Here is a 26,050-nt window from a genome sequence, read left to right as displayed (position 1 = left end):
CTTGTTTCCAAATAAAACTATCTAAGTTAAATAACTTGCTTCCAGTACATGAAATTTGAATTTTTCACTCACAAAACTCCAACAGCTTTACACCTCACAAATACTCTAAAAAACTCAAATGAACTATTTGAATACATCAATAATCCTAATCAAATAGAGATTCATTTTGAGTCCCCTAAAGCCACATGCAAAGCCTTGTAGTATTAGCATGAAAAACTACTAAAAAATTACTCAAGAGAAGAAGTAAAAATGAACTTTCTTAAATTGATTTACTATAATTTGAGTTTTCTATATTATGACTTCTAAATGTAATTCGATTTTCAAAAAGAAACTTAAAGAGAATGTAGAAAAAGAAAAAGAAATACTTTTAAAGAAATACTAACTTTTACAAAATAAAACTTGATTAACTAATCTTTTATTTATAACTTGATTTTTTTAATAATAAAATAATCAAGTATTTTATTTATAAAACTATTTTTAGTTTTAAGTATTTTCTAAATCTTTACACAACAAGCTAAATTTATTTTATAGATATATGAAGGACAATTTGCTTTCATAATAGAACAAGAAAGGCTAAAATAGTAAATAGCAATGAATATACGTAACCAATGCAAAAATGATGGCAACAAAAAGGTTGATAGAGTTTTTGGCAAACTAAAACTTTATTTGCTCACTTTTTTACGTGAATTGATTCAATGGTGTAATATTACAATATTAAATCTCAGTGCTATGCAAAATTCATTTGACCTTGAAAGAAAAATAAAAGGAATGGATTAAAATTCTTTTGTAGTTCTTACTCTTTTTTGTTGCATGTTCCAAACATTATAACATTGGCGATGAATTCATAGATCTCAGTACCTATTTGAGACAACAACGGCACATCTGTTTTGTTTGTCTTAATTAATAAACTGAAATTTCTTAGTATGGTTGTCTTTAATCATTCTTCTAAAGAGGTGATGTTTCTACCTAACATATATTCCAAACATTTCAATATCAATCTCCCTTTCTTCTTCTTTTATCATTAGTTTTTTCAACAAAAGGAAGTTAGAACAATTGGCAACAACATTGAGTTGGAGACAAAACCATCAAGTGAAATGTTAATTAAGAGATTGAAAAATAATTTTTTAACACATTTAAATTTTTTATATTCATTTAATATTATTTTTACTTACGTTTTATTAGAAAATTTGTACCTTATTTATATATTATAAATTAGTCTTATCTCTAGTCGACGTGGAACTTCTAACATGTTTTATTTACTTTTTTAAATACAAAATTTTATATTTTTAAAATCATTTTATCTTTATATTCTATATTAAAATGAATGTAAAATTATGTTATAATACTATTTTTATCAAAAAAAAAAAATTGTAACAGGCTGATATATGAATCCTACTCTATCACGTCAATGGAAATTCCATAAGTGGTGTAAAAGAGATAAAAAAAAAGAGACTAAAATACAACAAAGATGAATAACAATGTTTGCTTTCTTTTTTATTTTTTTATTTTGGCTACAAACGTATATATTAGCCTAATTAACGTGAACCACACTTAAATTGATTTCCATAATTAAAAAGAAAATAAAATAAATAACCCTATTAAGATGAATCAATTTTTAATAAAGATTTAACTAAGTTTTTAAGTATCCGTATACATTTTATTATTTTTAACAGAGTTCCGGATAAAAGAAATCTTCCTAAATTTGGTTATTTTTAACATAGTTCCTGATTAAAAAAATTCTTTCTAAATTTGATACTTTTAAGAGTTCCTGTTTATTTTTTTTTCTATGAATTGTACAAAACTTTTATTTAAGTAGCAAGTTCTTTGATTTCGCTGCCAATAGAATGACAACAATTTTGTCTTTTTTTCTTCAACTAAAACCTTTCACCTTTTTCATTTTCTTTTAGTATGACATGTCCTATTTGAAAAATTAATCTTTTATTTCTTAGTTCACAATTCAACTAAACAACTTTATAGAAACAAATAATAACAGAGATATATAAAAGTCAATATTTTATTTTTAAATATAAAAAATTAGAGAAAGTCCATAATAAATGACTGAAACTAAAAGGAAAGTATAAAAGAAAATCTTAATTATTACATAAGTTAAAAAAGTGAACTTTAAATATAACAAATTGGAAAAATTCCATAATAAATTACTAAAGAACAAAAATATATATATATATATAAAAAAAAAAAAAAACCTTTAAATCTTGAACCGGCCTTATTACTAGTTTCAATATACTCTCTCACGTTGATGTATATATACATCTCGTGGGTATTATTGTAACTAGTTGATGTGAAACTTCTAACACAACCTCCTTATATCAAAGTATATATATCTCGAAGATGAAACTAGACATTAATGAGTGATCTTCCATAACAAATGAAACAATATCTCCAACAAAAAATATTTTTTGCTAAAATAAGTTCTAAACCATATATTTCGCATCATATTAAAAAATGAATTTTAAACGGATTTTTTAGGATTAAGTTAAATTTAAAATCTATTTATTAACAATAGAATAAAATATTATATTTCACAAAAATATAAATTAGAAACATAAATATATTTATATATAATTATCATTGTTTTGTAGTCATAAATTTTTTTTCTTAATTTAGTAACTAAACAGTAAAGAATTAAGTTGAATTATTAAATGGATTGCGATATTTTGACAATGCCAATTTGACAAAATTTTGATAACGCCATGTGTCAGCGTTATATTGGCTGATTTTAATTTCTTTTTCAAAAAAAAATCTGATTTCGAAAAGGGTTCAGACTTGACGGGTTTGCATATTCCAAAACTACCCTCCTTCTTTTCAGCACTCTCTCATTCTCTCTCTCCTCTTACTTTAGGTTTTCACTTTCTCTAATCAAGTTCTCTCTCTCCATTTTAGGTTTTCATTTTCTCTCACCCAGTTCTCTCTCTCTCCATTTGGTGAAGGCCTTGCAGTGGTGTCTCGTTGGGTGTCCATTTGGTAATTTCGTTATCGTTTTTTAGGTTCGTTATCGTTATTGCACAATGGGTTCATCCGGTGACATTGATTCTTCAAACAAGGTATGATTTTTTTCCCTTTTCCGTTATCGTTTTTTGGGGCTGGGTTTATGTTTTTGCCTTTGGTGGTCATTTTGGTGGTATTTGCTTTTGTTCATCCAGTGACATTGGTTCTTCGAACAAGGTATGAATTTTTTCCCTTTTCCGTTATCATTTTTTGGGGTTGGGTTTTAGGTTTTTGCCTTTGGTTGTCATTTTGCTGGTATTTAGTTTTGTGTTCATCCCGTGACATTGGTTCTTTAAAATAGTTTTTTCTTTTTGTTTGCAGTTGTTTGTTCGCCATTCATTGAAAACCAAGTTTGTTGCTGGTTTGAATGAAATTTTGAGTGAGGAGCACAAGTCCATTATTTTGAAGACGCAATTTGTAGGCTGAACTGCTTGAAGAGAAGAATAAAGACGATGGTGGTTACAATATGCCTTGTGAGGGAGGAATTTACAATGAGTTTGCATGTGAGGGAGGAATTTACAACCTTGAAAACGTTATGAAGTAAGGAGTACGCCGAAAGCGTTACAAAAGAAAAGCGGATATAGTCCAAGACTTGATTAATTTATGTAATTTTTTATTAGTGCAATGTTTATTAGATGTTGAAGTATGGAAACCTTTATTTGGAACAATTATTTTCATTGTAATTTGTGATTAATGCATTATCTAGTCCAAAACCTTATTTCGAATTCTGGTTGTTATTTTCATTCCATTTGTTCTTTGGTGGTATTTTTGAATAGTTTTCTTTTGTGATTTTTATAACAAAGGACAGTTCTGTCACCCTTACATGATGTTTCTAGGTTGAGAGGGGAGTTCCTAGACCATTGACAGAGGTTTGGTGCAGCTGTAAGCGATTACAAGGAACTGGTAATCGATTACCTCCCTTTCCATCACAAAATTGGCGTTTTGTACCAAAACCTGAGCGTTGCTACCCAGTCATGCTTGAAGAGCTCCCCATGAGTTCTTAGGTGCGTTTTTTCAATGTTTTCTGAATAGATTAAGCCTTTTGGCCAGGGTTGAAGGGGTCCACAACAACAAATTTCAACCTAAGTTGATAAAGAGGTTTCTAGGTTGAGAGGTGAGGTCATAGACCATTGACAGAGGTCTGGTGCAGCTGTAAGCGATTACAAGGAGCTGGTAATCGCTTACCTCGCTTTCAAGCACAAAATTGGTGTTTTGTACCAAAACCTGAGTGTTGCTACCCAGTCATGCTTGAAGAGCTCCCCATGAGTCCTTGGGTGTATTTTTTAAATGTTTTCTGGATAGATTAAGCCTTTTGGCCATGGGTGAAGGGGTCCACAACAACAAATTTAAACCTATGTGGATGGAAGACCAAGCAAAGGTGTTTCTAGGTTGAGAGGGGAGTTCCTAGACCATTGCCAGAGGTCTGGTGCAACTGTAAGCGATTACAAGGAGCTCGTACTCGTTTACCGCGCTTTCCAGCACAAAATTGGCGTTTTGTACCAAAACCTAAGCAGTGCTACCCAGTCATGCTTGAAGAGCTCCCCATGAGTCCTTAGGTGTGTTTTTTCAATGTTTTATGGATAGGTTAAGTTTTTTGGCCATGGGTGAAGGGGTCAACAAACACAACTTTCAACCTTAGTGGATGGAAGACCAAGCAAAGGTGTTTCTAGGTTGAGAGACAAGTTCCTAGACCCTTGACAGAGGTCTGGTGCAGCTATAAGCGATTACAAGGAATTGGTAATCGCTTACCTCGCTTTCCAGCATAAAATTGGCGTTTTGTACCAAAACCTGAGCGCTGGTACCCAATCATTCTTGAAGCGCTCCTCATGAGTCCTTAGGTGTGTTTTCTCAATGTTTTATAGATAGGTTAAGTCTTTGGGCCATGGGTGAAGGGGTCCACAACAACAACTTTCAACCTAAGTGGATGGAAGACCAAACAAAGGTGTTTCTAGGTTGAGAGGGGAGTTCCTAGACCATTGTCAGAGGTTTGGTGCAGCTCTAAGTGATTACAAGGAGCTGGTACTAGCTTACCGCGCTTTCCAGCACAAAATTGGCGCTTTGTACCAAAACCTGAGCGGTACTACCCAGTCATGCTTGAAGAGCTCCCCATGAGTCCTTAGGTGTGTTTTTTCAATGTTTTATGGATAAGTTAAGTTTTTTGGCCATGAGTGAAGGGGTCAACAACAACAACTTTCAACCTAAGTGGATGGAAGACCAAGCAAAGTTGTTTCTACGTTGAGAGACAAGTTCCTAGACCCTTGACAGAGGTCTGGTGCAACTGTAAGCGATTACAAGGAATTGGTAATCGTTTACCTCGCTTTCCAGCATAAAATTGGCATTTTGTACCAAAACCTGAGCGCTACTACCCAGTCATTCTTGAAGAGCTCCCCATGAGTCCCTAGGTGTGTTTTTTCAATATTTTATAAATAGGTTAAGTCTTTTGGCCATGGGTGAAGGGGTCCACAACAACAACTTTCAACCTAAGTGGATGGAAGACCAAGCAAAGGTGTTTCTAGGTTGAGAGGGGAGTTCCTAGACCATTGCTAGAGGTCTAGTGCAGCTGTAAGCGATTACAAGGAGCTGGTAATCGCTTATCGCGCTTTCCAGCACAAAATTGGCGTTTTGTACCAAAACCTGAGCGGTGCTACCCAGTCATGCTTGAAGAGCTCCCCATGAGTCGTTAGGTGTGTTTTTTCATTGTTTTATGGATAAGTTAAGTCTTTTGGCCATGGGTGAAGGGGTCAACAACAACAACTTTCAACCTAAGTGGATGGAAGACCAAGCAAAGGTGTTTCTAGGTTGAGAGGCAAGTTCCTAGACATTTGACAAAGGACTGGTGCAACTGTAAGCGATTACAAGGAGCTGGTAATCCTTTACCTCGCTTTCCAGCACAAAATTGGCATTTTGTACCAAAACTTGAGCGTTGCTACCCAGTCATGCTTGAAGAGCTCCTCATGAGTCCTTAGGTGTGTTTTTTCAATGTTTTATGGATAGGTTAAGTCTTTTGGCCATGGGTGAAGGGGTCCACAACAACAACTTTCAACCTAAGTGGATGGAAGACCAAGCAAAGGTGTTTCTATGTTGAGAAGGGAGTTCCTAGACCATTGCTAGAGGTTTAGTGTAGTTGTAAGTGATTACGAGGAGCTGATAATCGCTTACCTCACTTTCCAGCACTAAATTGGCGATTTGTACCAAAACCTGAGCGTTGCTACCCAGCCATGCTTGAAGAGCTCCCCAGTAGTCCTTAGGTGTTTGTTTTCAATGTTTTATGGATAGGTTAAGTCTTTTGGCCATGGGTGAAGGGGTCCACAACAACAACTTTCAACTTGAGTGGATGGAAGACCAAGCAAAGGTGTTTCTAGGTTGAGAGGCAAGGTCCTAGGCTCTTGACAGAGGTATGGTGCATCTGTAAACGATTACAAGGAGCTGGTAATCGCTTACCTCGCTTTCCAGCACAAAATTGGCGTTTTGTACCAAAAGCTGAGTGCTGCTAGCCAGTCATGCTTGAAGAGCTCCCCATGAATAATTAGGTGTGTTTTTTTAATGTTTTATGGATAAGTTAAGTCTTTTGGCCATGGGTAAAGGGGTCCACAACAAAAACTTTCAACCTAAGTGAATGGAAGACCAAGCAAAAGTGCTTCTAGGTTGATAGGAGAATTCCTAGACTATTGCCAAAGGTTTGGTGCAACTGTAAGCGATTACAACCTCGCTTTCTAGCACAAAATTGGCCTTTTGTACCAAAACCTGATCGCTGCTACATAGTCATGCTTGAAGAGCTCCCCATGAGTCCTTAGGTGTGTGTTTTCAATGTTTTGTGGATTTATTAACCCTATTAGCTTTGGTTGAAGGTGTCAACAACAACAAGTTTCAAGTTATGTCAGTCATATATGCATGGAAGGTACAAGTAAAGGTGTTTGTACGGTCAACACCTCACCCAACCGACAAATGAACAACGGTGACAGCAAAAAAACAAAATCTTTCCACAAATGACGAGAAGGGTGCACCAAAGCAAGCCTTCCTCCAACACTTCAATGGCGAAGCAATCACAGCGAAAAAACGAAACCTTTCCAAAAATGACAAGAAGGGTGGACCAAAGCGAACCTTCCTCCAACACTTCAATGGCGGAGCGTCACACACAAGTACATCCAAAGAAAACGATGGACCAAAAAACAATTTCCACAACACTGGACAAACAACACTTTGATGGTGGAACAAGAGGTTGCAATGGAGAATGAAAAACTGGTGAGAGAGTTTTGAAGATTCGTAGGAAACAATATCACTTTATGAAAAGCACCAATAGGTTTTCAACATTTTTGTTTCCAAATATGCCCTCCATAACAAAATTAAACTATTTAAAAAATTCATTTAAAACAACAAATGAAACAACGACACATGTCGTTGTCAAATTTAAGTTGTTGAAAAAACGTTTTCCTTATTAAATCACTTAAACATACTTAAATGTAAAAACAAAACAAAAATATTTACTCATAAGATTAAAATAAATGTCAATTTAAGTCATTTAAATAATATTGTAAATACGTTCATGTAATATTGTGGAAATTAAGGTATTTGCACACGTATGGGAGAATGTAAAGGCAATGTCTCAAACAGGAGAAGTTGGTATAACGTGATTATATCAGAAGCAACTTTAAAGTAACTTTTGTATTGTATTGAGAACTGTATTGCATTATGCTAGGCTTCACTACATGGTTTCTTTTGAAATAGAAGTGTCCCTAAACATAATCACTTCAAACTCAAATTTAACAAAATCCAACTTGGAAAAATCAAGATCATACAAAATCAAGTTTGCAAATACTCATCGCATCACACACTGAACCCATACATGCATGATCGATAAATTGAATGCTTCAGTGGGAGAAAAGCATGACAGTAGAAACCACTGGAAAAGTTTGAGCAGATTAGAACTAAATTAACTATTCAACAACAGATAATAAGAGAAATTCTACAAGCTTCCTGTCTCTAACAAAAATGGCTTTTCTGTTAATCCACCATATTCTAAGACAAAAATAAAATTATGTGGTTACTCTTTTGAACAGTTTATAAGTGCCAAAAACATTCTTATCTTGCCAAAGGTATGGAATGAAGAAAGACCTATACAAAGCCGGTGAAAGCTCTCTGTCCAAATAAGGCAATGCAGCAATAGGCTGAAATACAAACAATGTTGAATCAGTTAAAAGCAAATATTAGCAATCAACATGAGAAAGTGAGAAACTTCAACAATGTCTTACCTCCCAAGTTGACAAGTCACTTCCACGAGTGAGGTAGGGCCTATTGAGCTGCAGCTCAACAAGGAAAGTACAAGCATCTACATCAAGGAGCTGTGAAAGCAATGAGTAATCAGTGGCATTCTAACAAAAATTTATGAGGATCAAAACTGCTAGCTGCCTAGCAACTATATATATACAGTTAAAGAGGACATACAAATTGCTCGCTTGATGCCATGTTTTTGTTGTTAAAATATGGTGGTGCTGCAGCAGTCCCCCCTAGGGTAGAATTAAATGGGAAGGGAAGAAGACCTCGGAAACCATCATCGATCCATCGAACTTGTCCCACGTAATCTGGGATGAAAAATGATGATGGAAAGCGATGCCATTCGCTTCCAACACAAAGTACAGAATCTGCAATGCAAAGGAATAAAATGATACATAATTCTGGGGCTAATCTCAAAATACCTAATAATTTCCTCTTCAGCCTGTATCAAATATTTATTGAAATAGCGCTTCAATGATTACATAATAGTGCTATTTTGATGGATATTTGATTCAGAGGCTTGCAATGAACAGTGAAAATCTAGGCTAGAAGATAATGGCATAATATATTATTTCCAACAGAGGGTCAACAGAAGAACCACAACGATTAGAGGGAAAGTAAAGAAAGACGTAGCAAATTTTGCAATTAGAGCAAGCACAACAAATGAATTCACATAATGTAATTGAAAGTCATGATGTAGGTTGAAGTAATAGTTATGATCGAAGTTCATTAAAACACATTCAGTTTCCAGAAAAAAACTAAAATTATGCTAAAGGAATACGTAAAAAGTTTAAGCATTACAGCAGGCTTAGTTTCTTTATGTACCCTAGAGTTCCCTTCTTCAATAATCCTTCTGAAGACAATTTCTTTATAAATTGCAGACTCAGTATGACATGTTGTAGGGAATGAGGAACCCAGAAATAGCATCTCGAGTTTCAGAAATAGATATGAGAAAAAACAAATAGAAGGAGAGCATGCTTTGGCAGTGTTTGCTGAATTACAAACAAAGAACCTAAGGAGAACATTCTCGTTTCAAGAATTATGGTTTTACAACGGTTTTTCATCTTTCTACAATAGATCTAAGGCTTAGTTTTCAAACAGAATACTCTCTCATCTACCCCCTTATCTTATTTAAGCTAACTTCTCCGTGGCTACATCACACTTGGCCCCTTTACTCCATTCAATCACATTTATAAGCAAAATAGTCATTTAAAATATAATAACAAAGCCACCAAATGTTTGACTCACTGTTTTCTGCATCATAGTGCTCCAAAATCTTGTAAACCTCCAATGGGGCTGAGTAACCGTGAATCAAAGAAAATGTACGGGCATGAGAGGCATATAGTATAAGGCTAAGAGCCACTGGTCTCATAACTTTGGCAACCTGCAGTTAGCAAAGGAGAAATCCAGAAAATATTTACTGCTTGGATATCAGAAATATAGGGATCTATCCACATCTCAAGTAATTAGGTATCTTACTGTCACTATTATAGAACGTTGGTATGTATCATATTTGCTACGAAAAAGATCTGGGAAGCTCTCAATAACAGCTGAAGCAGCAACACAAATAAGTGGATATATTGGATAAAGGAACCTGCATGCAGAGATGGGGGAAAAATCCGTTATTCATGTCAATTTAGTGTATTTAATAATAACAAACAAATACAAAAATCATAATTAATTCACTCAACTGCACAAGCTAAGAAATAATACTAAATAAATACCCTTCTGAAGTGCATAATTATTTTAAAATTACTATATCAATGACGAGGGTATCTAAATCTTGGTCGTAGACCCCATTCACAGTGTCTAGGTTACATTTAACCAAAGGGAGAGCAAAGCTCACCTCTCATCAGAAGTGAAGAACTAGAAATGAACAAGTGATCCAAACTATACACACAGACTTTGAGAAATGGATTTTTGATTAATGATAGGCTTGATAATATAATGAGGATCTAGACGACATGCTTTCAAAATATTAGAAACACCTTTGTTACTAAAGCTTAATTTTTCTTATTCCAAACTTCTTCCCTGAACTGATGAACATGCAAAAAAAAAAAAAAATTGAAGTGGTGCAAATAATTTGGAAGTTGACTTCATTTCAACTTAAAATAGAGTGCCTCATTCACTATAGTTTAATCAAGCAATTAGCAAAGTGATAGGTTTGATACAATTTACAAAAGAAGGAAAAAAGAAGGTAGTTAGTATAGTTGTAATTACATAATTGTAACAGACTATTATAAATAGTCTTATTAGGAGATGAGCAGGCAGTTTTAGGAGTATTTTGTAAAGGGAAAAGTTAGGAGAGACAGGTACTCTCGAAAGACCTTGAAAATTGTACTTTGGGGGTTCATGTTCATACCACATTGGTAGAACAGGACTGTCTGGTTTCTTAGTGAACATCCAAGAACTTGTCTTGGAGTTCTGTACGTGTGTAATAACAGTCTGGGTACCTATCAATTGGTATTCAAAGCCTCTTTTCTGGTCCTGCGGTAGCTATTTGGGGCATGGTGAATACAAGAATGGAATCAAGATTGGATGGACTTGGAAAAGATTGTGCAAGAACAGGATAGTGAGTATCATAGGAGGTTCCAACGGCTGGAAGATATGATTAGGGGGCTTACGGTGGTTGTGGAGAAGCTGTCTTCCACTGCAAAGCAATTAGAGAATAATGCTTCTGTCGCACATGGAGGCAGTGAGGGCAGTAGAGGGAATGAGGAGCGAGGGTCTATTGTATCTTCCTCAAAATGGAGGAAGTTGGACATCACTGTCTTTGCAGGAGAGGCCTATGGGTGGACTAACAGATTAGAAAAGTATTTTCTATTAAAGGAAATCAATGAGGAGGAAAGATTGCAGGCTATCATGGTTGCTTTGGAAGGGAAAGCCTTGAATTGGTTTTAGTGGTGGAAAACATGCAATCCAAATCCTACGTGAGAGGCATTCAAGGTGGCTGTTGTCCGCAGGTTTCGACCAACAATGCTGCAAAACCCCTTCAAAATTCTGATTGGCTTGCGACAAACAGGTTTAGTGCAAGATTATATTTGGCAGTTTGATCAATATGCTGGGTTCTTGAAGGGGATTCAACGAGATTATTTGGTAGGAATTTTCTTGAATGGGTTGAAGGAGGATATGAAGGTTGAGGTTAAGATGTATGACCCCAGAAATCTTCCTTAGTTGATGATGAAGGCTCAGATGGTTGAGGAAAAAATTAGAGTCAAAGCGAAAGGGGAGACCCCAGACATAACAAGTAGCATCACCAGTCACCTGGGAGGGCAGCCAACCACATCAACCCAGCCCATGCCTCCTCCACTTACTGAAGACTATATTCTAGAAGTATATCAGGAACAACTGCTAGATACTAGAAAGAGCACTCAAGGTGACTTAGAAGTTCTTATCAAATGCAAACATCTTTCGGATTTTGAGAATAGTTGGGAATCTGCTGCTTGCATTCATAAAGAATTACCAGACTTTCACCTTGGAGACAAGGTGAATCTTCATGGAGGGGGTATTAATAAGTTTGATACAGTTTACAAAAGAAGGAACAAGAAGATAGTTAGTACATTTATAATTACATAACTGTAACAGACTATTATAATTAGTCTTATTAGGAGGTGAGCAGGCAGTTTTGGGAGTATTTTGTAAAGTGAAAAGTTAGGAGAGACAGGTCCTCTCGAAAGACCTTGAAAATTGTACATTGTGGGTTCATGTTCATACCACATTGGTAGAACAGGACTGTCTGGATTCTTAGTGAACATCCAAGAACCTGTCTTGGAGTTCTGTACGTGTGTAATAACAATCAGGGTACCTATCACAAGGTTCCATATTCTTAAATATAACCAATTCATAGGTAATACCTGTCTGTCTTTGTAGACCCAAACAAAACCATCCAAGTTACTACTTATAAAAATGAGGCTATATTGGAGATTACTAAAAAAATTAGAAGGTCAGAAGATCTGTATAAACCAGGAGGAAATAAGAGATTGATATCTATTTCAATCTCTTGACAAAAAACATATTACTGTACTTGACGTGTGCATTTTGCAAGTGAATAGAAAGTGCGTATCTCAAATAACATCAGATAGTAAACTTTGTAATAGAAGACCAGGTTAAAAATTCAGCCAAACCTTTCTTCTTTGTGTGGCTGCAAAGACATAAAACCCAGCCAAATATATATAGGAGATATCACAATCAGTAGGTCTGGTGCATATTTCTTTTTTGCAATAGGAAAAATCCCCAAGAACAGCAGAGCAAGAACAAAACAAAAGTTGAAATTGTTAAATCCATTCCTCAGATAATAAAGAGGCCCTTCAATCCCGTACAAATGGCTTTCACCACCTCCAGCTACGTTGTATATTAAAAGATTCAACACAGATGAAGTCCATTTTCCATAGTAGTAAAAGTCCGTAACTATTGACAATGCCTGTACAAAAGATAAATTAAAATATGCTATGTGAAGGACACGACATATGAAATTTAATATCATAGATCATACTATGCAAGCAGAGCTATATATATATATATATATATATAAATATATATTCTATACAACCTTATATGGTATAGACATAATTTATAGGTTGGGGGAGGGTTCCAACTTACAAGAAAAACAACCGATGTGATCGCCGCAGCAATAAATGACACTTTAAATTTTCTAGACAGAGAATATAATGTCACTGGAAGGAAAGCCAAGATTGAGAATGGCCAGCCAAGTATGACACCAATAACAGCAACAGAAATTGCCGATGCCGGCTTATCCAGAAGAAATAAACCTGAGGCGAGAGATATTGCATACATAGAAAATGAACTCGGCAAGAAACCTAGAGATATTAAAGATTGATAAAGAAGAACATTAGCAAAACCAGGTCCCACAGAATGCAGAATCATGAAATAGATGATACTTGATCACCCTATATTAATCCTCATAGGTAGATAGCATGATGCAAGAGAAGATGAAGACAAGAAACCATTGCCAAGGGATCACTTACTAGTGCTAGCAAAGAAACAGCCACTAGTTAGGCACAGCATAGCAAGTGCATAAGTAGCAAGTCGTTTTCCATACTTTCTCGAAAGTGCTACCACGAGAACAGTGTCAGCTAAAACAGAGAGAAGACCAAGAAAGAATCTCACAGCATAAAACACTCTCACCTACAACAAGAAAGCACAATGGTAACATGAAAACCATAAGCATTTCCACCTCCAGTCTTAAACAATTCAACAACTACGCACAGCAGGAAACTTACTTTGTCTTCACTAAACAACCATGAAGCTGGTCGACCCACTATTTCATGAAATAAAAGGTACAAATACGACCGAAGAGCATACTGTGAACTGCAACCATGCACACACCACTTGTCATTTATCAATACCACGACCTGAACTGAAACTAATGAATTTTGTTCTCAGTCTTTAATTCATTTATTGCAAGTTATAAAGGCTCCATAAAAATAATCCTTTTTCCTCTCATCTACAAGGTATTAAGGGTGCATTTGGAAGAATGAATTTACTACCAATTTGGGCTTAGCTTGCAACATAAACACTCAAGAAAATATTCTGAAAGAGCTTACCAACTAGCTCCTAATATGCCTCTAATTTATTTATTTTTTCAACTTATTTCAATAAATTTCCCATGACAGCTTACGAAAGCTGCTTACACCTTCATGAAAAAAATTAACTTTATTTCCTCTTCAATTATATAAACAATTTATCATACATTTGCGCAGTCTAAATAAACATCTCCATAATCACTTCTGGGAAGTTATTAGTTAAAATTAACCCGTGCATGAAAATTTTATAAAAGCTTTCATCTAACTCATCTAAAGTTCAGGTGCATAACTTCATTTTAGTTTATGGAAGAAATCCAAATAATTTTACATTCTTATTTTCTTCTTTAATAACTAAGGATAAGTTTATGCAAAGAAAGTGAATAACTAATTCAATAAGCATTTACAAAATTTATCGGTTACACAAACACAACCAAATAATCAAAATCAAAACTTTTTCTCTTCTTCCAAGACCCATCTTCCTAGAAATGACCCCAACTAAAAAAATGTAAAACAACAAAAACCCAGAATTTGGTTGAATCTAAAAGGAAGGTGGGTGACTTAGATACCTATATTCCCATGTCTGGAAGCCAGTTTTGTAGAGAAGGTAATGAAGGGGCTCCCAGTAATTGAAGACTTCGTCGCAATCGTGGATGATGTTGGAAGTGGCACTCATGTACCTCAAAAATCCAAGAGCCAAGAACGGAAAAAGCCACCCCAACCCTTTTCCATCTTTTTCCTCCGATTGCTGAGGCTTGTCCAGCTTCGTGTACGGTTGCGACGGAGACGGATCAGACGCCTCGGAACGTCGCTGCCTCACGGCGGAGAGGGCCATTACGACTTAAAAATGGTTTGGAACTTCTTCTTCTTCTGCCTCACACTAAACACACTCTTTCAAAGGATTCAAAACTTTTCTCGCAAACACTTCCTTCCTCCCAAAGCAAATTCTTCACTTTTGTCTTTGCTGTGTCCTTATTTTCTCTTTCTTCTTTTCTTACTTTTATTAATTTAATTACTCGTACAGTGCTTTTTATTTGTCTCAATTTAAAAACAATATTGTTCTATTCTATATGTTCTTTTTCCTTTCAATTTTTTCAGTAAAACGTTACAATAATTTATATATATTTTTATTGTGTTAAATGAGAAGAAAAGTAAGTAAAATAAAAATGTTAAAATTATTTTATTAAAATTTTAGAAACTATTGTATCTCTTAAATTGTACAAAATAATATTAAAACACGTATAATTACGGATGGAAGTATTAATTAGAAAAGAAATTAACATATAACCAGGTTTTATAAAATTACTTAAATTCTCACTTTTAACATTTATACTCTAAAACCGTATAGTATTTAAAAAATACGATATAGAGACTCAATTATTTTAATATTAAAGAGTTTTATTATAAATAGTTATGTTATAATGAGTTTATTATTTTAAATATCATTTTTATAGAAATCGTTCTTTTAGAGTTATTTATTTTTTTTTAAGTTTTAATTTTCGAGTTATCTTTTTGATTATCACGAGATATCTAATCGATCATAACGACGAGGTATACATTTATACCCAATCAGTTTCTTCTTCAATAGAATAAGTAAGTTTTGATTATTTTTTTTTCCCTTTCGTTCCCAAATCTGTTTTAAAATAATTGTATTGTTACATGTATAATCATGTCTCTCCTACACGTAATTGGTTCATCTAAAGTTCTAAGGATTCTATCCATTTTTAATTTGGTGTTTTGTAATTCTATAAATTTTAGACGTTTTAGTAAAAATTTGTGTTTGGGTAAATTTAACGTATGTTAAATTTGTGTTTTGATGATATAGTGTTATTGCAGTTGGTGATAAGGATATTTTATTGTTTGAAATAGAATTCAAGTGGTTATGAGAGTATTAAGCAAGTTACTTAGATTTTTAGCTTAAAAGGAGGAGTTTTTCATAGTGAAATTTAGAAATAGGTATGGGAATGTTATGAGAACTGTTTTGGTACTGCTGTGAGGTAATTTTGAAACTTGTTAGGAAGGTTAGATGGTTAAAAATTGTGTGAATTAAAAAGGATAGTATAGAGGGGCTGTTTTCAAGTGTTTTTGGTGTAAAAAGAGGGTGTTGAGTAGTGAAATGTTAAGGTAAGTGTCATGCACTGTTTTGGAAGGTTAGAGGTATGTTATCACACCTATTAGGACTTGTCTAAGTGCTTAAGCCAGTCAAATCTCTTAAGAAATGGTAAATGGCTTCATAGGTTGAGATTTTAGCCCATTTTAGAGGCTTTCAGGGGTGAAAATGAGAAGTAATGTAACTGGGACAAATCTAATGTTTTAGAGAGTGCTAACAAGTATATTTGGACTAGTTTATGTAAGTTATAAATTGATTTGGAAGTTTATAGGTGTAAAATTGAAATTGGGTAGCTTATAGGAGTGAAGTTGGGTTTTCGTAGGTCAATTTAGGTTTGGAGTGGTCAATTCAAGTTAGAGGTATGTTTTTAGATGTTTTACTGTGCCTAAGAGTGTTTCGAAATCATTTAAACTTGTATAGAAGGTCACCAAAGTCATAATAGGTGAATTTTATAATCTGGTGTAGTGTTGCCCTTTTTATGAGAGGAACTCCCCTAAGCGCCCCTGGGCGCCCCCTGAGTGCCCCTGGGCGCCCTGTTCCAGAGTTTTGGCACTTGGGCGCCCCTTTTGGGGCGCTAAGCGCCACTAAGGAGTTTTTGTTTTTTTTTTTTTTCAATTTTCGGGATCTCAAATTCAGGATTTTGGTTATCGGTTTTTGTCGTTGTTTAGGTCGCTTTGGGGGTTTTGGATCCTTCCGAAGTTGTTGGTGAGGGTTTCAAAGTTGTTTTCCTTACCTAAATGTGAGTATCAAGATGTCATGAAGAAATTGTATTATTATGTGTTTTTTGATGACTTGTATAGGTGTTTCTATTCCTTTAATGTCATGAAGAAATTAGGTTATTATGTGTTTTTTGGTAACATGGGTTCCATGGAGGAACTCCTTCGGTATGGTTTCAAGTATATTAGAATGAATGGTTAAAGCTTTGTATTGGTGGTTTATCCTAACATTCTAATGATCATCATGTTCAAGTAGAGAGTGATGACTGATGTGGTGATAATAGCATGAGATTTTAGCGTGAGGGGCCTATCTTCATTTGGTAAAAGGGCGTTTGAGGACTAACCTTGTGTGTGGTAGAGTGAAATTCATTGATAATGGCTCTACAAAGCAGTATAGGCCACCACAAGTGCATGAACCACCATAGTTCGATATTCATTCTAAGTCACGGTCGATTTAGATCTTTGCATATTAAGATGTTTAGATTGGATTAAATCATATATAACTCTTATATGAGATGCTTTGAACTTATGATGTATTGTTTTGTATCTAGCTTACCTTTGCTTTTGTTTTGTTTATCTGTGTGTTATTTTTTCTTTACAATGATCACCTTAATGGTGTGAGTTTAGGGATACAGTCTTCTCAGTTGTCTCCGCGTGAGGTTGGTAGTGAAGTAGCAATATGTATAGTTTGTTTTATTTTCTAGGTAAAGAATTTTCTTCATCAGAGATATGTAGTTCTTGTTTTATAATCATATATGTAATGTTTATTTTAATAGTTTTATACTATTAAAATGAAATGTTACTAGTATAATATTTTTAAAGAATTAAAATATAAAAATATGAACATAATATTTTAAAATGATTACAAGTCATATAAATGTAAAAGTTAGAACGTTTCTTATATGTAAATTTTGAAATAGATAAAGAGAAAAATTAATGGATATATTACAAAGAAAAATGATACTATTACATACATTCCTTCATTATTTCATTACAAAATTTCCATATTATTATAACACTCCCAAATGATAACAATTATTGAATCGAGATAAAATAGTTAGGTTTTTCATTCAAGTGTTTTCTTCATACTTTGGATTCTTTTCATCCCATCATTATATTTGAAATTAAAATTAATTTTATTAGTATAATTTGAATTTAAAAAAATACACATTTTATTATTATTTGTTTACGTTTAACTTTTTATCTTTTAAAATAGATTAAAATAGTATATTGATGTGACGTAATGCCACATCAGATTTAAAAATCATAATCCATTAAATATATATTAGAACAAACAACTTATTTAAATCCTTCTACTTCAATTAAATATAATGATCATAAACTTTATTAAAATATGATTTATAAGAGATGAAATGATTTAAGTGAAAACTTATCTTTGCATGTTATTGATATAAAAAGATGTTAAACTATGTTTTTAATTAAGATCCATAATAATATATTAAAATCATGTTTATAGTGTTTTTTTTTTTATGTATAGAAAGATAAAAGTTATACAAAAAGTTTTTTTGATGGAAACATTTAATTTTTTTTCTATTCCCTCGCCGCCCTATGAAACTTAGTATTCAATATATTTAGATAAATCTTACAAGATTTTGAACAAAATTAATTTTACACAAATGAATTTAGCTAAGGTTAATTTTAAATGATGCGATTAACTATTAAATTTTTCACTCAAAATGTGAGTTAACAATAAGATATGGTATATTATTTTTTATTATAAAATACTTATTCAAACTCAAATAGTATAATCATAAATAAAACAAAAATTATTAATAAGAGTATTAATAGTAATCCATTTAAATTATATACACTAATTTGATACAACATGAATGAAAGATGAGTTCAACTTATATGGAAATGTAGAATAGGTGTAGTGCACAATGTATTTATGTTTATCATATCTCATAGAACAAAACATGACATCGTAGGTGTTGAAAGCCAGATAAAAAGGTGGTATGAGGAACAAACCAAGCACACTTTCGACATTGAAACATGACACGATCAATGACATTGACTCATTTGTGTGGTAGCAGGCTCATGTAGAATTCTAGAGCAGCATACCAAATTGTACAAAGAGGTGGGGTAACATAATAACTAAAGAAGAAAAAGTGTAGAAACAAAAAGACAGCACTCAGTTTTTTTCAGTGCTTTATGCTATATCTTGATACACAATGAAAGCGAAAATGGGTGAAAGCTAACCAGTGTTCTGCATGCCAGCAGCAATACCCTTCATGGTGAGAATGAGGGTGTCTTCCAAACCAGGAGCATACTCACTTGTTGGGTTCAGTTTTACGAGTTCATCAGCTGATTTACTTGTCTCTGCAGTCTCCTTTGATATGCGGGGTCGCACCTTCACTTGGTAGTTAGGATCACGAATGCGTTTCAATGTGTAAGCTTGGAAAACATTCAGTGTAGTAATGGGAGAGTTTCGAAGTCTGAGTCTTTGCTTCAAGTAGGGGTCCCCTTCAAGAATCTCCTTGTGTCCAGCCACCTACAAAACAACAAATATCATCATCTTCTTGTGAAAAACTGTGTCTTGTTCTTTCTGGAATTAGTTCAAAGCTATAACATGTTGAAGGTTTTTTGTAGCATAGCATTACCTGAAGTAGGAGTTTCCTGGTTTCTTCATATTTGCTCCTCAGTTGCTCCCCAACAGGCCAGAGATCCTTTGAAACAAGGAGCTTATCATTCAGAGCTGCTATTTCTGGATCTCCTTTGGCAAACACCATTTCCACCAAATCAAGTGTGACCCTAAAGAAGGGCCATTGGTTGTACATCTCTTGCAGCATGCTCAGATTTTTAGATTTTTTCTTAATAACTGTTTTAAATGCTGCTCCAAAGCCTAGCCACACTGGAAGATGAAACCTTGTTTGCGTCCATGCAAAGATCCAAGGAATTGCACGCAGTGTTTCAATGCCTCCACTAGGCCTTCTCTTTGCTGGTCGACTTCCAATATTCATCCTGCCATATTCCAACTCTGGTGTAGCCTGCACGATACATCAAATTCATGAATAAACTCTCTTGTGAGTTGTAATCTAATAAGAACTTAAAGTCTTTACTAAATGCGGTTCTTACCAGGCGGAAATACTCAACAAAGCGTGGTTCCTTGAACACAATGGATCGGTATTCCTCAGTAGCAATGACAGCCATCTGATCCATCAAAGCGCGCCATTCTGGTTTTGGAGAAATGGGGGGGTTCATGCCATGTTCTAGAGTGGCAGCAGTGAAACGTTGTAGTGTTCTAAAACACAAGTGTCTTTCTCCAAATGACTGCTCAATAACTTCACCTTGGACTGTCACACGAAGTGATCCATGGATTGTGTCTGGAGGTTGAGACAGAATAGCAAGATGAGTAGGTCCACCTCCTCTTCCAACAGTTCCACCACGACCATGGAACATGGTTAGCTTGATACCAAATTTCTTAGCAACATTTATAAGTTCCTCCTGAGCTTTGTATAGCTGCCATGCTGCAGAAAACCTTCCAGCATCTTTTCCTGAATCTGAGTACCCAATCATCACTTCTTGCTTCCCATCGATCCTATTCTTGTACCAGTCTACAGAGAACAACCGTGCCAAAGCAGCAGGAGCAGCCTCTAGATCAGCTAGCCTTTCAAACAGTGGCACAACTCTTAATGGATGCTTGACATGGCATTCACGTTGCAGAAGCTCAACAGCAAGCACATCAGATGGTGCTGTTGCCATTGATATGATATAGGCTCCAAAGTTATCTGGTGGAAGTTCAGCTATCACATGAAATGTGTCCAAAACATCCCTAATTTCTTCAGTTTGAGGAAGGTCAGGTCCAAATAGTGGTCTTTTTCCACTTAATTCGGACAACAACCATTCCTGCCTTTTCTCTTCAGACCATTCCAGATATGAGCCAATTTCCAAGTGTTTGGTAATGGCATCCAACACATCAGTGTGACGATCTGACTCCTGCCTGATATCAAGCCTCACTATCGACAGTCCAAAAGTGGAGATTTGTCTCAAAAAATCAAGGAGGCTTCCATCAGCAATTGCTCGATCACCACAAGCACACAGTGATCTGTAACATAGTTCAAGAGGTTGCAGGAACTACACAAATTAACTATAGTTAGTGTCTGCAAAATTATCCAAGGATTAAATAAGTAAACGTTAACATGAAAACATAGCTAGCAATAGTACTGGAAATCAAAAACAATGGATGCACACCTCCTCAACACTGGTGAAAGTGTTTTCCTCTGGAATATCAGAGTACCCATTCGCTAGTAAATGGCGAGAACGCTCACGAGTCTGATAGAGCCTATCCCTCACTTCACCAAGTACCACACGATATGGTTCATTTGGGGGAACCTTTTTCCAAAATTCTGCACAATGAAGAAAGAAAAGATCATCACATAAGTAAACTAACCAATATATTTTCATCATGTAGAAAATAGACAGCAGTTTGTTCCATTGTGATTTGACCCTTTGTTTATAGCTTCATACAAAATAATAGTATATAACACATATCCATCGAGTTTAAAGTGGTAAACACCTATATAGTGTTTTGCAACTTCATCTCTGTTCGAAGACCGGTGAACCTCATCTGCATGAACGCGTAGTTCATCGTTGCAGCGCCACATAGAGAGCTACAGAAACAAGGAAAATCAGAAAAATGATTCAACAGTAATAAACCATCCACGATTATAACTTTTAAAGTATGAAAGAGCTGTGGATTACTTCAAACATGAGATCTTCTATCTGGGAATAGTACATATTAGCAGCCATCATTCTAGCCAGTAAGCAAACATCCCTTGTCACCTCAGGAGTTACTCTTGGATTACCTGTTTCATATTGAAACATAAAATTTGCATTTTCTTCCGTTTTTCCACTATTCCAAGATAATATGTAGTACTACTTTTTTTCTTTTATCTCAAATAAGAGTAATACCATCTCGATCACCCCCCATCCAAGAAGAAAATTGAATTAGGGGAGCATTATAAGGAACACGCTCCTTAATTCCAATGTTGTTCAAAGCTGTATCAACACGGCGCAGAAATCTGGGAACACCATTCCAAATTGTTTCATGGAAGTAGCTCATCCCTGCTCTCATCTCATCCTGTGGTGTTGGAGGGGTCCTCTTGATTTCATCTGTACGGAAGGCAGCTTGAATCTGCACAACATAGATAAAAGTAACAAAAGAAAATTGTCAACAGTGTCATTGACTCAACGAAGCCTTTGTTTCTTTTCACCTTGAACATTTCTTCTTCTGCAGAATAAACTCCAAACAAAGGCGCTGATGTGATAGAATGGTTAATGCAGTTTGCTAAACCAACGAAGATAATCCTAGTGGTTTGATACTTACCTCCCTTTGCAGGGCCTCATCAAGCTCCTGCTTATCATCAGGAGTTATGTCTTTGGCATACAATTTAGATAAAGAATTCCTTATCCTGCAACGCAGATCAAAACCAGAAAGCTACTTAAACAAAGAAAGTACAAAACAAAATTGAATACTGAAGCTGAAAAACACTATATTTTTGTAACAAACCTTGCATGCTTTTGAAGCAAAGATCTACGAACTGATTGAGTAGGATGAGCAGTAAGAACCAGATCAACAGTCTGGTTTTTCAGTGCATCAAAAACTTCCTGAGGAGACTTCTTCAAATCAAATACAAGTTTCTTGAGAGTTTCTTCAATGTCTGATTCTGTAGTTGCATTGTTCTCATCTGCAAAATCTCCTTTCTTCACCTTGTTCCTTCGGCGGCGAGAAATCTGGACCTCCTCAGCCAAGTTGGCCAAGTTTAGCATGTGGGAAAAGGACTTGGCAACAACAATAGAATCCCCTGCATCCAAACTAGTTATCATATTTCCAAGTTCTTCCAGTTTCTTAGGGTCACGCTTTCCTTCATATTCAGCTGAAATTTCGTACACTTCTTGAACCTGCATAAAAACATTTACATAAATGTCGAAGAGAAGTGAAAGAACATAAAGATTTTGACGAGATATCCCCAGATTGTTTCCTTTATTTCACTGATCGCATATCTACCTTCTACATAGTACTTGACATTCAATCACTAAGACAAAAAGTGCACCCCAGTCAAAATCTAGTAGCTCAAGTTTTGTACTTTTTTTATCCTTGGAGTTAAGTCAAACACATATTCAAACACAAACAATGTATACAAAACTTGTTATTACTGGGTCTACTGAATCAAAGAGATGTTTAATTCTTTAAATTTTAACCTCAAATGTATGTTGAAAATCCTACATTGAACAGTGTGATATGACTTAAAAGTTATTGAGAGTGAGTTAGATTCTATGTCAAATAAAAAATAAAAAGTTATTGTTTACATGATTTCGATCAATGAATATACCCCTCAAGAATCCATTATGAGAAGAAAGACCTTTCTCATGACTACAAGAACATATCAAGACTTATTTTTCCATAAAACTCTCCAAACCCACACCCCTGAACCAGCAATCAAAATCTGTGCATACAAGTTCCATGTTTTTTCTCAGCAAACCAGTTTTCACAATAAATAGAGAGACAAGAGAGACCAAGCAATGTGCAACCAAATCAAACCAAAATCTAACAACAAAGACATCAAAGTAGGATAGTGAAAAAAAACTCACTGTTTCTTTCAGATCCTCCCCGTGTAAATCCTGCAGAATATCAAGGAACCGATCCAGCAGAAGAGCATCGTACTCAATGAGTTTGTCATCCTCACTCACTTTTGAAGGAGCTAACAGCCGAAGCTGAGCATCAATGGATGCCATCTTTTCCATGTTCCGGTTCGCCATTGTTAACTTTCAGTCCCTTCGCCTGAGATCATGAAAAGCCAACCAATAACCCCACAAGAACAAATAAAAAAACAAACAACACCAACGAAAAGTATGAAACTAAAACCAAGGGACGAATCAACACAACATCCATATGTTCTTTCCACGGCCCGCATTTAATGATGAAATTGACTTGTATGATACGACGAATGAATGACACGTGCAGGGTGATGATACAAATACTATTACTACAACCACACTGAAAAAACTGCCCTTTGAAACACAACACGTGGGGAACCAGAAAGCATGAAACATAAGACTTCGACACTACCCATGAAATGAACAAGTGGTTGGAATCCAATATGGTACCTGTGTACGAGGAAGAGGAAGATCACAGCGAATGAAAAATGGATCAAAAAGAGTCACAGGGTTTTATCATATCGAGGTGGCTTTATATAGAAAAATAGAGTCATTTTTACGACCCTAAAATATACTTTTTTTTCTTCCTTTTATTACTGCAGAAGATGGAATATGCTTTCCATCTCTCAGATTCTCTCCATCTGTGTTGGGTAAACATTTTTCTTTCTCAAATGCCATACTACGTTGGATAAGGGACCACATCGAATCTTCACCTTTTCCTTTTTTTAAGAAACATTTAAATTAAACTAAGATATTCTTAAAAGAAAGATCTTTAGACATCTAACAATTATTGAAATAAACTTTGTCTCTTTCAATGATTTTTTTCAAGAATATAATCTTGTTTAACATAATTCAAGTATAGACTGTTGTTCAAGAAAACAAAATGTCTACCTCTCATAGCAATTATATTAATCTCTCTATTTAATGTCATCCAAACTCTTTCAATTATTCATGTAAACATATTTTTACAAACCTTCTAACCTATCAACTTTGAAATATATTAATGAATGGTCCATTGTTCATTTTATAAAATAAATATTTGGATTTATACAACTACCACAGACTCCAGGATTATTTACTTGTCATAAATAATACATTTATTCACTAATCTAATTGGAAAGTATTATATTATGCTAACAAGTGTCTAAGATATTATTTAAAGTATAATTAATGATTTTTTATTTTACTATATTTATGTTGAAATCTAGAATAATTAAATTCATTCATTAAAATAATATAAACTTATATATAAGGTTGGCATTCTTTAATATATAATTAATGATCCTTCATTCTATTATATTTATGTTGAAATATAAAATAATTAATTTCACTAATTAAAATAATATAAATTTATATAAAACATTTTTTAAAGACAAAAATATTCTTTTCATCTTTTATTTTTATAATCGTTTTCTAATTATATTTAGAATTTCTAATATCCTATCAAGAAGTAAACACAAATATATTTTTGTGACGCTCAAAATCTAGTAAAAAGTTAAAATAGAAAGCTTGAAACCTTTGATCGGTTAAACATACTTTTTCCTTTTTTTTTTTTTAGTTTCTATCTTAATTTAACCTTTTTTTTTGTTTAATTATATAATTTTGAGAAAATTTTTAGATAAAAATCTTTTGTCTTTCATGTATGATTGCGAAACTGACTTCCAAAAGGAAAAGAACATCTAATACATGGCACACCTTCCATCACAAACATCCATTCAACAATCAAAATTGGAGATGTGCTTACATTCTTTTATTTCAACGTTTCATAATCACTTTTGGATTACTTTTTTACGTTTCAATTTTATCTCTGTCCCCATTTCACTTGATATTGTTTTTGGTGAACAAAAAGGGTTTGATTATTATATATAGAAAATGTCATAAAAGTTATTGTATTTCACTTTTGTTTTCATCTGATTTTTTTAATGTTTTTAAATTTTGCATTTAACATAAAATAAAGAAAGCAAGCACACAGATTAAGTTTTGGTAGGCATGATGATGCATCATGAGTCAACATAAATTAACCTTAGTGTTTTATATTTTATTTTTAATTACTCTGATTACGTTGGAACTGCCAAGAAGTAACACAGTATGAGTCACAGAGCATGTGAGGACACATTAAAAAAAAATTGATTATTAACAATTTGGTACTAATCAGGCATGTTTAATGACTATTAGCATATTAATTTTAATAATGATCAGGGGCAAGGAGGGAAGCATATTCCAATGTTATTTTGGTTTAAGTTTTTTTTTAATTTTTATTTTCTATGAAATATCTCCCATATTTGGATCAACTTGCTTAGATCCAATTACAATATAAACTTTCCGTCCCGATATTTTGACATTAAAATATTAACACCATTTTGACACTATCAGGTGTCAGCAGGGGATTGGTTGTTTTTTTTTTTTTAAATCGAATTTGTGACGTCACTGCAGAGGTTTAGATTTGAAATTTTCACTTCCTGTTTTTCCCTTGACCTGTTTCATAGGAACTTCAACGTTCTCTTTCATCTCATTTCTCTGTCTCACTCCGTCTCACTGCCGCCATCTTCGTTCTTCCAATTTTTCGATTTCTCCATCTCTTTTGTTCTGATTCCGGTGCGGTTGGGCTTCGTTCTTGCCATCTCTTCGTTCGTTACATCGTTCTTTGTCGTTGGTGTTGGCGTGTCATCTCGTCGATCTTGATGTGGTTGTGTCATCCCTTCGTTTCGAAATGGCGAGTTCTTCAACGA

The 26,050-nt window shown here is 34.4% G+C and overlaps 2 protein-coding genes across 3 annotated transcripts; both read right to left on the bottom strand.

Annotated features, from left to right (window-relative positions):
* Window positions 1-7,740: 7,740 nt before the first annotated feature.
* Window positions 7,741-14,804, bottom strand: LOC106759927 (dol-P-Man:Man(6)GlcNAc(2)-PP-Dol alpha-1,2-mannosyltransferase). Of its 2 annotated transcripts, none has more exons than XM_014643314.2 (10): window positions 14,387-14,804; window positions 13,518-13,605; window positions 13,263-13,422; window positions 12,877-13,094; window positions 12,402-12,697; window positions 9,757-9,871; window positions 9,526-9,661; window positions 8,449-8,645; window positions 8,256-8,345; window positions 7,741-8,171 (listed from the first exon to the last, which is right to left on the bottom strand). In XM_014643314.2, the coding sequence occupies exons 1-10, from the start codon at window positions 14,650-14,652 to the stop codon at window positions 8,040-8,042; spliced, it is 1,698 nt and encodes a 565-aa protein (XP_014498800.1). In that variant the 5' UTR covers window positions 14,653-14,804; the 3' UTR covers window positions 7,741-8,039. The 2 variants fall into 2 exon arrangements, with proteins under 2 accessions (XP_014498800.1, XP_022637322.1); XM_022781601.1 differs by having other exon boundaries at window positions 12,877-13,046.
* Window positions 14,805-18,535: 3,731 nt separating this feature from the next.
* Window positions 18,536-23,931, bottom strand: LOC106760805 (phosphoenolpyruvate carboxylase). The gene is made up of 11 exons (XM_014644232.2): window positions 23,772-23,931; window positions 23,256-23,445; window positions 22,174-22,565; window positions 21,991-22,075; window positions 21,576-21,798; window positions 21,366-21,469; window positions 21,181-21,274; window positions 20,856-21,010; window positions 19,740-20,738; window positions 19,265-19,651; window positions 18,536-19,155 (listed from the first exon to the last, which is right to left on the bottom strand). The coding sequence occupies exons 2-11, from the start codon at window positions 23,421-23,423 to the stop codon at window positions 18,859-18,861; spliced, it is 2,904 nt and encodes a 967-aa protein (XP_014499718.1). The 5' UTR covers window positions 23,424-23,445; window positions 23,772-23,931; the 3' UTR covers window positions 18,536-18,858.
* Between the last annotated feature and the right edge of the window lie 2,119 nt (window positions 23,932-26,050).

Source organism: Vigna radiata, chromosome 5 (assembly GCF_000741045.1).
Source record: "Vigna radiata var. radiata cultivar VC1973A chromosome 5, Vradiata_ver6, whole genome shotgun sequence".
NCBI lineage: Eukaryota > Viridiplantae > Streptophyta > Magnoliopsida > Fabales > Fabaceae > Vigna > Vigna radiata.
Note: the sequence above shows the minus strand (reverse complement) of the source record. Positions and strands in the feature narration are given on the sequence as shown.

Bases quoted from the DNA above. Each gene is read 5' to 3' on its own strand.
- LOC106759927 (XM_014643314.2), bottom strand. From the start codon at position 14,652: ATGGCCCTCTCCGCCGTGAGGCAGCGACGTTCCGAGGCGTCTGATCCG. The intron at 13,095-13,262 runs GTAAGTGATCCC...TAATATCTCTAG, and splicing joins CTGTTTCTTTGCTAGCACTA to GTTTCTTGCCGAGTTCATTT. The intron at 9,872-12,401 runs GTTTGGCTGAAT...CTCTGCATGCAG, and splicing joins CAGCCACACAAAGAAGAAAG to GTTCCTTTATCCAATATATC.
- LOC106760805 (XM_014644232.2), bottom strand. From the start codon at position 23,423: ATGGCGAACCGGAACATGGAAAAGATGGCATCCATTGATGCTCAGCTT. The intron at 21,799-21,990 runs GTAAGTATCAAA...TATGTTGTGCAG, and splicing joins ATGAGGCCCTGCAAAGGGAG to ATTCAAGCTGCCTTCCGTAC. The intron at 21,470-21,575 runs GTATTACTCTTA...AATATGAAACAG, and splicing joins GATGGGGGGTGATCGAGATG to GTAATCCAAGAGTAACTCCT.